The sequence below is a fragment of the Labeo rohita genome, unplaced genomic scaffold (assembly GCF_022985175.1).
Source record: "Labeo rohita strain BAU-BD-2019 unplaced genomic scaffold, IGBB_LRoh.1.0 scaffold_97, whole genome shotgun sequence".
NCBI classification, from domain to species: domain Eukaryota; kingdom Metazoa; phylum Chordata; class Actinopteri; order Cypriniformes; family Cyprinidae; genus Labeo; species Labeo rohita.
The window spans coordinates 94,789-108,187 of NW_026129931.1; the positions used below are offsets into that span (position 1 = coordinate 94,789).

General features: G+C 40.3%; 1 protein-coding gene across 1 annotated transcript in view; it reads left to right on the forward strand.

The window, feature by feature from the left end:
• The window catches only part of LOC127162573 (fibrillin-2), a 115,431-nt gene that overhangs the window by 8,966 nt on the left and 93,066 nt on the right, over positions 1 to 13,399 (forward strand). Inside the window, exons 10-16 of the mRNA XM_051105368.1 lie at positions 824 to 976; positions 4,205 to 4,432; positions 4,509 to 4,646; positions 4,878 to 4,997; positions 5,562 to 5,687; positions 5,909 to 6,031; positions 6,182 to 6,304. Of these exons, the coding sequence (XP_050961325.1) occupies positions 824 to 976; positions 4,205 to 4,432; positions 4,509 to 4,646; positions 4,878 to 4,997; positions 5,562 to 5,687; positions 5,909 to 6,031; positions 6,182 to 6,304 (1,011 nt within the window). The remainder of the gene's footprint in view (positions 1 to 823; positions 977 to 4,204; positions 4,433 to 4,508; positions 4,647 to 4,877; positions 4,998 to 5,561; positions 5,688 to 5,908; positions 6,032 to 6,181; positions 6,305 to 13,399) is intronic.

Here is a 13,399-nt window from a genome sequence, read left to right on the forward strand (position 1 = left end):
TGAATCTCCTGCTGAAACACAAGAGCCACAGCGAGAAAAGGTTTCCTTCTCATTTTGCAGGCATTAAAATGGTTAAGTGCACAAGCCTTACTTGTTGACAGTGAGTGTTGATGGACCCCCCAATTTGTACATCAGTCACTCGCACATACACACACTGTTGTCCAAGCAAAACGAAACAATCAGGCTGCACATGAATGCTGTGCTGATGCACAGTTATGGTGTCATAGCGATACCTTGAAGAAACTGAAAAAGAACCAGAGAGAGAAAGGGAACTAAAGCCACATCAGAGCCACTTCTGTTTCTGGAGGCCGGTGGCACAGGAGAAAATACAGAGAGGGAAACTCTGTGACCTCCTTTATGTTGTCAGTAAGCGCAGATCAGTGCCAGAGCATGTGTGGTTCCGTCTGTCTGAGGAATTCTGATAGTTTCCTTTGAGTTTCATGAAAGCACATGCACATGCCACATCCATAAGCACAGATGTTATGCAACATTCCTGTTCAAAGCAATTTCCTGTTCCATAGATAAAGTCTATACTTATACTTGTGTGTAGTGAATGTATTGGTTAATACAGGACCGCAAACTAATAAATGCAGGATTATCCCCTTGGCTATGCTATATGTGTAAATGTAGGGCAGACACACGTATGTAGCGGAGACTTTAATCGACTGTGAATCAACCTTGAAGCAGATCATACGTTCACCTAAATGTGAATTCTTAACGGTACACTTTTATGCTTGCGTTTTTAGTTTGTGTGTCTTCAGTATTTTGCACAAAATGTCTTTTTGTCATTGTGCATAGGTGGGTGTTTTTGTGTATATTTCAGAGCAGCACACAGGCGTCTGTTTTGCGTCAGTCGTGAATGGACGCTGTGCTCAGGAAATCAGTGGACGCTTCAGTAAAACCCAGTGCTGCTGTGACCGTGGACGCTGTTGGAGTCAAAGCACAGCTCATGAAATGTGTCCCGTACCTGGATCAGGTGATTAATACACTACTTAAAAGACTCAAACCATACATAATTTTTTTTGGTATTTATTAATTTATATTTATTTATTGTCAGTAAACATCTGGTTAAAGCTTTACTCCAAGTGACCTTCTAGGGATCAAATTTATTACATTTTAAAAGTTTTCCATGAAATTATGTTTTTGGCATTGTATTACAACAGTAAAGCAGTGAGACGGGAAGTCTTTTTTCTCTTTTTAATCTCAGAATATTAAGAAAATTTGATTCCACTTTTAATTTAATTAATGTACCATTGTTTTGACATCTATGTGTTTTGTATGTATATGTACATATTTTTATATGTATAATTTTTAATGTAACCTTTTCCTTTAAAAAAAAAATCTTATTATTATTGTTCTTTTCATGTTAAAGTTCCTAAAATCAATAAAGACAGTGTTGAAAAAGAAAATTTGATTGCCGTAGACACGTAAGCTATTTTGGGTCCATAGTATGCTGTCATGGTCAAAGGGGGACGCAGCGCCAGTCAGCATTGGAATCAGGATTAGTTGCACATGTGATTCAGACACAGTCATGCTGAGGCTTTCACCACAGCGTCATTCCTAGAATCATTGGACGCAGTGTCTAGTTCTTTGAAAAGGAACGTCTTGGGTTACACGTAACCATCTAGTGGACACTTTGGGGACTGTGCCAGCAGGACTGGTGTCTGAAGCATGTGTGATAAAACTCCAGTCCAATTGGTCCACGTAGCCTGTGCATCACGGGTGGGCACCAGGAAGTATAAAGGGGCGCCTGTTGAACGCATCACCAACTCAGTTGTCTGAGGGAGATGTGAAACAGGCAGGCCGAAGGCATGGCAAGGTGACGCAGTGGTTACACGTGTAACCCGAGACATTCCCCTTCTGTGGAACTCAAGCTGTGTCCTCTAGTTAACACTTTGTGGAACGAAATGCCAACTATGCCATGCAGTGGCGCATGCCGGTCCACCTGGTGAGAGAGCACTAAGGAAATGACAGACATACACCTAACCTGTCCTCAGAAATGGGCCAAGCCACTGACACCTCAGGACCAGTTACATGGCAGAAATGGGGAACCCAGTTTCAGATGAAAGAGGGACATCCAAACCAAGTTAGGAACACGGATATCCCCAGATAGCTATGCTATCTACCAATATCTTGCCACAAAACTGCCCAGACCGCAGAGCGTGGGCTATCTGCTTACAACCGTAACAGGGGAAGTAGCACAGTCTAGGCCAAGGCTCAAGGAGACTGCTACTTAAAAACCCTAAGCAGGGAGCAGTCACCAAGCTGGCACACAGCTCAGATAGCCATGTTCTTAGGAAGGGGAACACACTGTACCTTGCCAGGTTCACCAACAGTGGGCTTTATGCTTAAAAAACAGTGGAGACAGCACTGTCTAGGCAAGGTCACACTTCATCGTCATGACAAGCCAAATACAATCCGTGGAATCTGACAACCTGTTTAGAGAGGGTATGCAGATCAAAGCAATCACCGCAAGCTGAGAAAAACTCAAGTCTAAAAACTCAAAACAAGTTTTTACCATGCCGCGAGACACAAACGCACTATCTGCGGGACCCGATGACCCAAAAGAGCGCCTGGAACCTGCCGAGCGCTCAAGCTCGCAACAGAAGCTTTTAAAGGGTCCGTACCCTTCTCAAACTTACCTGCAAGCTTGAGCTGCGATCCCCGCGATCCGAGTCTTCACTGTACCTTGGCAGCAGTGGGACACAAACCGTGAGATGTAGACGCTTGTCCTTTATCCCTCCATAACACCTTAACACACAGACAAACAGACGGCTCCTGAAGACAAGAAGTTAGTGATTGTGTTCAGCAGGTGCCCTTTTATACTTTTGGGTGCCCGTCCAAGACGTCACTGGGTTCGTGAATCGGTTGGATTGGAGTTTATTTTTTTTTTCACACCTGCTTCAGACTCTGGCCCAGCTGGAGCACATCTCCATTCAAACACAGCGGTGTTTCGTTTATGAATGAACGTGTGTTTTTAAGCGGATCTAGTGAGTCAATGAATCAATTTCCCATTCATTAAGACAGTCACTTGCTTTATTCCTAAATGAATCAGCTGTTTGAACAAATCAAATGAATATGATTCAGTAATAAAAAGCGCCACCTACTGGCAGTTTTATTTTTATTTTTTAAAGTGTCTTCTTTTCAGTTATTTATATCATTTGATATTTCTATATTCAAAATTATAAACTTAAAACATTAATCTCAACATGAATTTATGAATTTGATTGCACTCATGCCACCCCTGAGCCTCATTAAACATGAAAATACACTTTTGTGTTCTTCTGTCACCTCTGTAGTACAAATTAATTTCGTTAATACTGATTTCCTTTGATTGGTAACTTATTCTTATTCTGCTGTTTTAACTAGAAATTTAAAAAAGCTTTTAAAATATATATTTTTAAAAAATTTGACATAAAAGATGACATACTTTTAATAAAGTTCAAAAATGCCATTAAATATCAGCTCGTAATGGGAAGGCTAATTTTTGATCTGATTTTTTTGATTATTGATTAGAAGGTGCTCCTAAAATTTTGACTGTGCTCCTAAATTTTTAAGTTAGAAGCACAAGTGCTCCTTAAAAGAAAAGTAAGTGTAGAGACCTGATGGATTTATTGCAGTTGTGAAAAAAAAAAAAAAAATCTGTTTTTATAATAAATCTCTGAAAATCAAAATCTGGATTTGAATTGTTAATGTTACTATAACCTAAAGATGCTATGTAAAAAGTTCAAAACAGAAAATAGTGTTTTTCATCTTGCCACTTTCTTGGTAAAGAAAACACATTTTTACTCAAAATTAATCAAAAAGGATTAATAGCGTTTTTGGAACCAAACTCTTCATTTGTTGTTGAACATTAAATGTAGCTTTGAAGCTACCGTTTGGTGAAAATTTTACAGAACTAAAAGCCGGAGTTGCTTAGCCTGTCGCTGGACTCATCAAAGCAAAAGTTCCTAATAAAATGCTTCATTAATGTCTTTCCTCTTCCATTTGTCCTGTTGTCAAGAGTCCATTAGCACTACCAACAATGGCTTGGGCCATTTCTGACAATTTATTGGAATAACAGAAAGAAAGGACAATTGTGTGGTGTCTTTTTTTTATTTTCAGCTGCTTAATAAACAAGAAGTTAGTGTTTGGCAGATAACGTTTTGGAACCAATATTGCTGCGATAGATAGCTCAGCTGTGCCTCTGTTCTGTTCCCTACAGATGAGTACTTCAGGATCTGTCTGGTGGGCTCTGCTCTGAGTGGCTTTGGTGAAGAGGATCCTGATACACACCCTCAACATCCCAGTGGCTTCAGTTCTGCCTCTACTGACCAGATACCTCACCCACTTAACGACAATGGACTCATCAAACCTCAGGTTCATCGGATTCCCCAAATCCCTCAGATCTCAGGGAATGGTAATGGATTTAAATCTCGACGTCCTGTTGTTGGTGAGCAAAACAAGACCAAGAATAAGTGCTCTCAAGCTGCCTTTAAGGCCCTAATGAGTTTTTGTTTGATTTGCAGTTCGTGTGAATGAGACTGTCAACAGGTGTCGTCTGTTTCCTAAACTGTGTCTGAATGGACGCTGTGTACCCATGGGCTCTGACTACCGCTGTGACTGTAACACCGGATACAGAGAGGACAACAGAGGACAGTGTTCAGGTCATTTTACCTCAGAATTACGGGCTATCCTATCTGTCTACGCATCAGATGTTTATGAATCAGACATGAATTGTGTTCAGTTGCTCAGTATCAAAAAGTAATAAACGATGTAGAATCTGACCCGACACCTCAAAGAGCCTCAAAAGGCATATTAGAAAATGAGCCAACAGAAGTGTAGCTAAAGCAATGACTTTCACCGACTGTTGTGAGTGTTCCGTGTTTTGTGCGCAGATGTAGATGAGTGTGCGCTTGAGCACTGCACTAATGGAAACTGTGTCAACACTCCTGGTTCCTACTACTGCAGATGCCACGCAGGCTTTCTCAGGGTTCCAGGCAAACAGGCCTGCATTGGTGAGAACAAACCCACAATTCACACCTGTGTATACTGTATTTTAGTTTAGTCAGTAGCATCTTATAGAATGTGTGAGTAAATAAAATAGGACCGTTTTGTTTTGTTTTATAAATTACAAAGTTATGTTTCATAATGATTTCTAACATTTAAACATTCCTAACGCATGCAAATTAGCGCAACAACGTCAAATAAACTGTGATAAGACTTTCCATTTTTATGTTCACCTCTTTGGTCTAAGAACAGTTTTGCAACTACTGAGATGCTCACACCTGTCATTTCAGTGAACACACTAGCGACGTTCCACCGCAGGCCCCCGTAGACGTGGCATTAGCATTATTACCTATATAGGCAATGTCATACAATTCATTATGTGAGAAAGAAGTGCAAAAAGAGTGAGAGAATTGGAAACGGGTGTACATATTCTGTGCTACAAAGGGGTGTAAAGCTTTTGCAAAAACAACATACACAATTTGATTCAACAAAATGGTTTTGATAATGGTTTTGGTCCTACAGGACCAATATGAATATGAATAATTCTCCACTGTGATGTTATTGTTTTGTAGACATTGACGAATGTCTTCAGAATGGGTTGCTGTGTAAGAACGGCCGCTGTCTTAACATGGAGGGCAGCTTTCAGTGCATCTGTAATGCAGGATTCAAGCTCACACCTGATGGCAAAAACTGCATAGGTAAGACATTGTCCAGAAAGTGATCAACCGTTTTCATAGCAGTTACCTGTCATATTTTTGTCATATATTACACACACACACACACACACACATGCACAAACAATATTTTTTAATTTAATTAGGGCCAAATTAACATAATGTAAATAACAGTTATGTAGGATGTGATGAGAAGACCTTGCATTTGTTCCTACAGTAAAAACGTATGCTTCATTCTCATTCAGATCACGATGAATGCGCTGCCACTAACATGTGTCTTAATGGCATGTGCATTAATGAAGACGGCAGCTTTAAATGTGTTTGCAAACCCGGATTCACCCTCAACTCCAGCGGACGATACTGTACAGGTGAACTTTGCTTCTAAAGATAAACATCTCTGTAAAAATGACAATTACGACATATGCATCAAGCTTGAATATTTGTAGAAATATATTGGTAGAATAGTTGTGATCACAGTCAGGTGTTGTGTTGTGTGTGTGTGTGTCTCTCTCACACAGATGTGGATGAATGCCAGACCCCAGGTGTGTGTATGAACGGACAGTGTGTGAACACACAGGGCTCTTTCAGGTGTGAGTGTTTCGCAGGTCTTACCATAGGAATAGATGGGCGCACATGTGTAGGTAAGAGCACACTTACATGCACAGTAATATATTTGTGCACACAGACCCTGATTTATTAAATTCCCTAATAAAGTGTATCATGTGCTCTTGGTTGGACAATTCGCTAATTCACTAGGAATAATCGTGCGACAGCCTAAACTTGCGTCTATAACAGATTACTGACATATTAAAAGTGATAATGTCAATATATTATGTAATATTTTTGAGTTCTAGGATGTTTTAATAACACAGCTACACTACCGTTCAAAAGTTTTATTAACCAAGGATGTATTAAGTTAATAATTAAAAGTTTATTAAAAGTTAATAATAAATAATTTACATTGTTATAAAATATTTATATTTTGAATAAACACTGTACTTTTTAAAAAAAAAAAAATCACAGGTTCCAAAAAATATTTGGCAGCACAACTGTTGATATTATCCAACATTGATCATTCTAATAATAAATCCGCATATTAGAATGATTTCTGAAGGATCATGTTTCACTTAAGACTGGAGTAACAGTTTTCATCACAGGAATAAATTCTATTTTACAGTATGTTAAAATAAAAAACATTATTTTATATTGTAAAAGCATTTTGCAATATTACTGTTTTTTTTCTATATTTTTAATCAAATAAATGCAGCCTTGATGAGCATAAGAGACTTCTTTAAAGACTATTACAAGTCTTACTGACCCCAAACTTTTGAACGGTAGTGTATGTCATAATTATTCAACCCCTATTCAGCATTGCTGTTTTTAGTCACTTATTTGTATGGGAACAAAATTGTCTTGAGAAACAAATTAAATCTTTAGAAACTCTATTAGAAAACCGAATTAGCTTGAGTTGTTACACATACAGTACATGCAGTTAGTCCGTGTGTGTGCTGAAGTTAATAATATGACAGTCAGCAGAGCTCTCACTAAAGCTATAGAGAAAAAATCACTTGATTACTTTAGAAAGTCTAAGGCTATATGAAGATTTCCAGGACATTACAAGTTCCTAGAGACACAGCTGACCACGTATTCTTTAGCTTAAAATGTGTTGTGCCAGAAAAAAAAAGCACAGTATTATAAAATCTTTGAGCAGAACAACTGTGGAAAAATCTGTAATGTACAGTCAAAGACTTGCAAGATGACCCGAAAGGAGGAAAAATATTTCAGTGCAGTGTACAAGAACAACATTAGACAAGCATGGCCTTCGTTTTGAGGCATCTTGCCGAATACCACTCTTGACCAAAAATAACAAAAAGGCTGACTTGAACATGCTAAAATTCATTTGGGTAGACCTGTGGAGTTCTGGGAAAAAAAAAAAATTGCAGTAATGTGACCAAACTGGAACTCTTTGGACCCATGGATCAGCTGTATGTTTGGTGCAAAAAAGGCAAAGCTTATAAGCAGAAGAACACCGTCTGCATCGTCAAACTTGGAGGTGGATCAGTTAGGGGGTTGTTTTACTGGAGCAGGAAGTGGAAATCATGACCGTATGAAGGACATCATGAATTCTTTGCACAAAAGCACATCACAATTGTTGTCAAAATGTCCTGATACTTCAAAGACTGAAGCTAATGATCACTGGACTTGCAGGACAGCCATCCCAAAGTATAGGGATGGCTCGATACTACTTTTTCAGAACCGATCCCGATTCATGGCAGATCCGGCAGTCCAGGAAGCCATGGCGGAGCAGATAGTTCAGGAGGCCATGGCTGGATGGCTTCCGTGGCCTTAGCCTCAGGCCTGACCACTATAGCCATGAGAATGGTCCCCCTTAAAATCTTCCTCAATTTCTTCGACTTTGAAATTAGAACCACCTTGCCGCAGACCCCAAAGCGTGTCCTCAGTCTCTGTCAACTTTAATGGTCTGTTCTTCTGTCAGATGTGAAGCAGGCAGGCAAATGAAGAATGGAGAATGACAGCCTGAACAATAGATTTTAATAATAACTGAGAGACAGGCAGACAGGGAGTGCGCACAACTAATAACGACTAAGAACGGACAACCAAAGACTGAACCGAATGGGGGTTAAATACTTGGACAAATGGGAGCAAATCAATGACAGGTGTGGGTTAATTAATCAAACACCATAGAAACACATGAGGAACAGAAACAGAAAGCAGAGGAACAGAACCAAAACACAAAGAACACGTGACAATTAGTGGATAATTCAGTAGTAAAAGTTACTCTAGAAAAATCACAAGTGCACAATTTTATAAAATAAAAAATTAGTGGGGAACAAATAAAACTGAATAAGTGTAAGAATCTAAGTCTGGTCAAATGATACCCATTGCTCTTTGTATTGTTGTAAAATACATGAATGAAAAACAAGCTATATACATGTATATGTCTATGTACTATAAATATGTCTAAATACTGTAAGTTTAAAAGACATTACTTTTAAATGTATAGCACAGTTATAAGGCAGCAGTAGGCATGTTGCAATAGTCGGTGTCACCACTGTTAAGCCGCAACAGCGATTACGTCACTTGCTCACCATGGCACCGTCCCCTGCCGTCGTTTTGATTTTTTTTAATAGTAATAAAATCATTTAATTCAGTTAGAAAACAGACACTACAATTAAAAAAACTGAACGCGGATGCTGAATGCTCAATGCAGAGTGCCGAACAACAGTTGCACATCACAGATCAGCAGCGGTAGTCAGATTTCATTTAGTGAGTCAAGCTGACTGACAAGAAGAGTGAGGTGAGAGAGACAAGACGATGGCGGAAGATTTAGTTTTGAAGCGAAATGCAAAGGCGCCTGTTTTAAAAAATGTTTTGGATTTTGATAAGCCTGTTGACTTTTGCCGCTTATCTAAGGTGATTTTGAAAGTTTAAACATTTGTTTCAATTCAATTCAATTCAATTCAAATTTATTTGTATAGCGCTTTTCACGATACATATCGTTGCAAAGCAGCTTTACACCAAATTGACATTTTTACAATATATGTAGTAGTAGCTTGATGTACATATGGTAGAGATGTGTGGTAAAGATCAATTAATGACGTAATCAAACAGACAAAGAACACTATAAATTAGTAGCAGAATTCGGTAGTGCTGTATGTTTTCAGGGTTGGCATCATCTGAAGTCCTCTGAAGGGTTGGCATCATCTTTTCTTAAGTGTTCTGGATCCACACTGGAGCTTGTGAATTCCTAGTTACCATGGGATGTCAATCCCATGGCAGGAACAGAGAACAAATAGGAACATAATTAGCGTAGCTGCTGTTCAAACTAAGAAAAGGAAGGTTTGTTAACCAGAGCATAAAGATTGATAATGAACATTTGATCAGATATAGCTGCAGAAAAAGTTTATGAGATGCATTATTTGAATGCTTGGCTAAAAAGATGAGTCTTTAATCTAGATTTAAACAGAGAGAGTGTGTCCGAACCCCGAACGTTATCAGGAAGGCTGTTCCAGAGTTTGGGTGCCAAATGTGAAAAAGCTCTACCTCCTTTAGTGGACTTTGCTATCCTAGGTACTACCAACAGTCCAGAGTTTTGTGACCTTAGGGAGCGTGATGGATTGTAGCGTGGTAGAAGACTAGTTAGGTACGCAGGAGCTAAACCGTTAAGTGCCTTATAGGTAAGAAGTGCTATTTTGTAGCTGATGCGGAACCTAATAGGTAGCCAGTGCAGAGACTTTAAAATTGGGGTAATATTGGTCATATATATTTGGTTCCATCATACTTGTTGATTTTCAGTTTCTTAAATTTAAACTTTGTGTAAGTTATGTTATTTTAGGCCTATATATAGCATGGTGTATTTTTATTTATTTTGTTAATAAATTAATCATTGTATGTTTAATATAAGTCGTTGTACTGTTTTATCAAGTGACACCGAAATGCTGCTAATTCGAAAGTGAAACTAAAATACGCACATGCATTTACAAGCTATTGAAAATCAAGGAATAGAGGGAAAACTCTAGCAACCTACCCCCACAAAACCGGTGGGGAAATGTCCTTACGTCACATCCCGTGGCAGCACCATATAACAGATGAGATGATCAAGAAAGGCTATTAATAATCTTTACTGCACAAAAATATTATAATATGAGAGGCTCCAACACTTAGGGGCACAAAGCACTTACACGCATCCAATGCGCAGAATGATGCGCTTGAAGAAACACGGAGTCACAGTGCACCCCTCTCCTTATAGAAAAGTTCAAATCAGAAAGTGAAGAAATATTAATGCATAGTGTATTAAATCTGTGCGATAGTTTATTGTGCCTTTTCTTTTAACAGTTTTAAATTTCAGTTACTGTGCTCGTACAGAACATTGTGCTCTCTACTCCAGTGTTGTGATCCAACTAGCTAATAGCATATCTTTGCCATCTTGGATTTTCGGTCCTGCGAGTGTGCATAGATGCTTTCGGTTTTGCTAAACGCTGGTGTAGAGAGCAGGAGAAATCCAAATATTTCCTTATATATTTTTACAGGATTTACTATATCACTTGAAATGCAAATAAGATCTACACTGCTATTATTACTATATTATATATGCTATTTGAGCCAGTGGCATTTGTAACTTGTTTGGGTCTGGTGAATGACTGAAATACACTACTAAGTTAATCACTACTGTTTACCGAATAACATTTCCTCATACAGTAAATGCGAGTGCCACGTAGAACGGAAGTATGCAAGCACTCGCGTCGCCGAAGCTCACCGACGCCGAGCCAGTTAACACAATTTAAAAATGACACGAAACTCCAGCAAGATAAAGTCCTTTAATGCAAAACCTTTAATCTTTATTTACAGACCAAGTATAATGTCGTCACACTGTCGTATGCGGGGAGTGAAGAGTAGGGTCGAGGAGAATCTGGAACATGCACTTTTATTGAATAATGCACACAAGGAACAGGAACGGACAGGAACAGCAGGGAATCCAACGCAAAACGACATGAAAACAATGAAAATAAACAATAACCGACAACCAAGCGGGGGACACAACCAAATTTAAACACACAGACCAATCAGACGAGGACAGGTGTAACTGATTAAACAATGACGTAACAATTGAAAGCGGAACAGGAAAGACCAAATAAGGGCATACACAAGGGGAAACCACAGAAACCATTCACAGGGGTGTGACATTACCCCCCCCCCATAAGGCGCGACTCGCGCTGTAACAAATACAGCGGGGAGGGAGGGTGGGCGCCCTGGAGGCTCGTGCAGGGCAGACACAGGAGGTAGAGGAGGTATGCCTCCAGGGCGGATCAGGGAGCTCAGGAAGCCATGGCGGATCAGGGAGCTCGGAGAGCCACGGCGGAGCATACAGTCCAGGATGCCGTGGCAGGTGAGGGAGCTCAGGGAGCCACGGCGGAGCACACAGTCCAGGGTGCCATGGCGGGTCAGGGAGCTCGGGGAGCCACGGTGGAGCATACAGTCCGGGGTGCCATGGAGGATCGGGGAGCTCAGGGAGCCATGGCCAAGTACATAGTCCAGGCAGCCATGATGGATCAGGGAGCTTGGGGAGCCGTGGCCAAGTACACAGTCCAGGCGGCCATGGTGGATCAGGAGCTCGGGGAGCCGTGGCCGAGTACACAGTCCATGTGGCTATGGTGGGTCAGATTTCATTCCCCCAACCCCCCCACAAATTTTCTTGGGGGAACTTAGGGTATTATCAGCCCGGGAGAGTACAGAAAGCACCGCGGGTTCTGGAGGGTTTTGAGCGAGCCGCGGCCAGCGGTTCCGGGCTGATACGACGCGGCGTGCCTCAGAGAGGGCCGGACGACGAGACATGTAATCCTCCTCAACTTCGAAGTCAGATCCGTTCAAATAAAGGACTACATTAATCAGCTCGATCAGGGGATACTCACAGACGGGAAGATCGCAACGGATTGTCTCTTCATCCACCCCCAGCTGAAAACACGCACCTAAGGCAGCGTCGTGCTGGTTAGCTAGCTCGAGAAATTCCTCCACATACCGCTTCAACATCCGCCACAAGGCTTCCTCAGCCCTCATGTTTGCGGTCGGTTATTCTGTCACGCTTTCGTATGCGGGGAATGAGGAGTAGGGTCAAGAAGAATCTGGAACATGCACTTTTATTAAATAATCCACACAAGGAACAGGAACGGACAGGAACAGCAGGGAATCCAACGCAAAATGACATGAAAAGACAATGAGCGAACACGGAGTGACAATAAACAATAACCGACATCCAAACGGGGGACACAACCAAACTTAAATACACAGACCAATCAGACGAAGACAGGTGTAACCGATTAAACAATGACGTAACAATTGAAAGCAGAACAGGAAAGACCAAATAAGGGCATACACAAGGGGGAAACCACAGAAAGAGTTTACATGAACTTGACTTAAATATTCATCTGTACCTAAACTATGGAATAGCATCAAAACACTTGAAATATAATGCACAAAAACTTTATGCTGATATATTGTGTTTGTGGCTTTTGTGGGGTTTAACAATAACAAATTAGTATACGCAGACTAACGGATTTGGATCGGTTTTGGAATCAGATCGGAAAATGCCAGAATCGGAGTGACACTGAATATCGGATCGGCGCACTCCTACCAAAGTACACATCCAAATCTACTTAGGCTTGGCTCAGGCATCAGTCATAGAATGTTTTTGAGTGGCCTGTCCAGTCTCCAGATTTAATTCTCACTGAAAAGACTTGGTTGAATTTGAAGAAAGCAGTGGCAAAATGAAAACCAAAGATGATCAGTGATCTCAAAGCTTTTTCAAGTGAGGAATGGGCCAAGATTGCAAAAGAGAGTTGAGTCATTTTGAACATAAAAATTCAATTTAGAGCCAATTTGAATTGAATCATGATTCATCAATGTTACATTCTTAGAATCATTCAAATGCGTATTGATAAACTTTCTATAATAGAGTACTGATCATTTGTTGAATTGTTTTCATAAAAGTTTGTTCTCTGCAGCAAAAAGTCTTGCAAGTCAGGGGTTGGGGGGGGTGAATAATTTTGATTGCAACTGTTGAATAAAATCTAAATCAAATCAATATCTGGTGTGACCACATTTAAAAGAGCTTTTTCCCAGGGATACCCCTGCATACCGGTTTTGCTCCAGAAAGTTGGCACAGTTGTTCTTTGGATTTAGGCTTTAGTCTCGGTCCTCCAGATACACCGAATGATGAT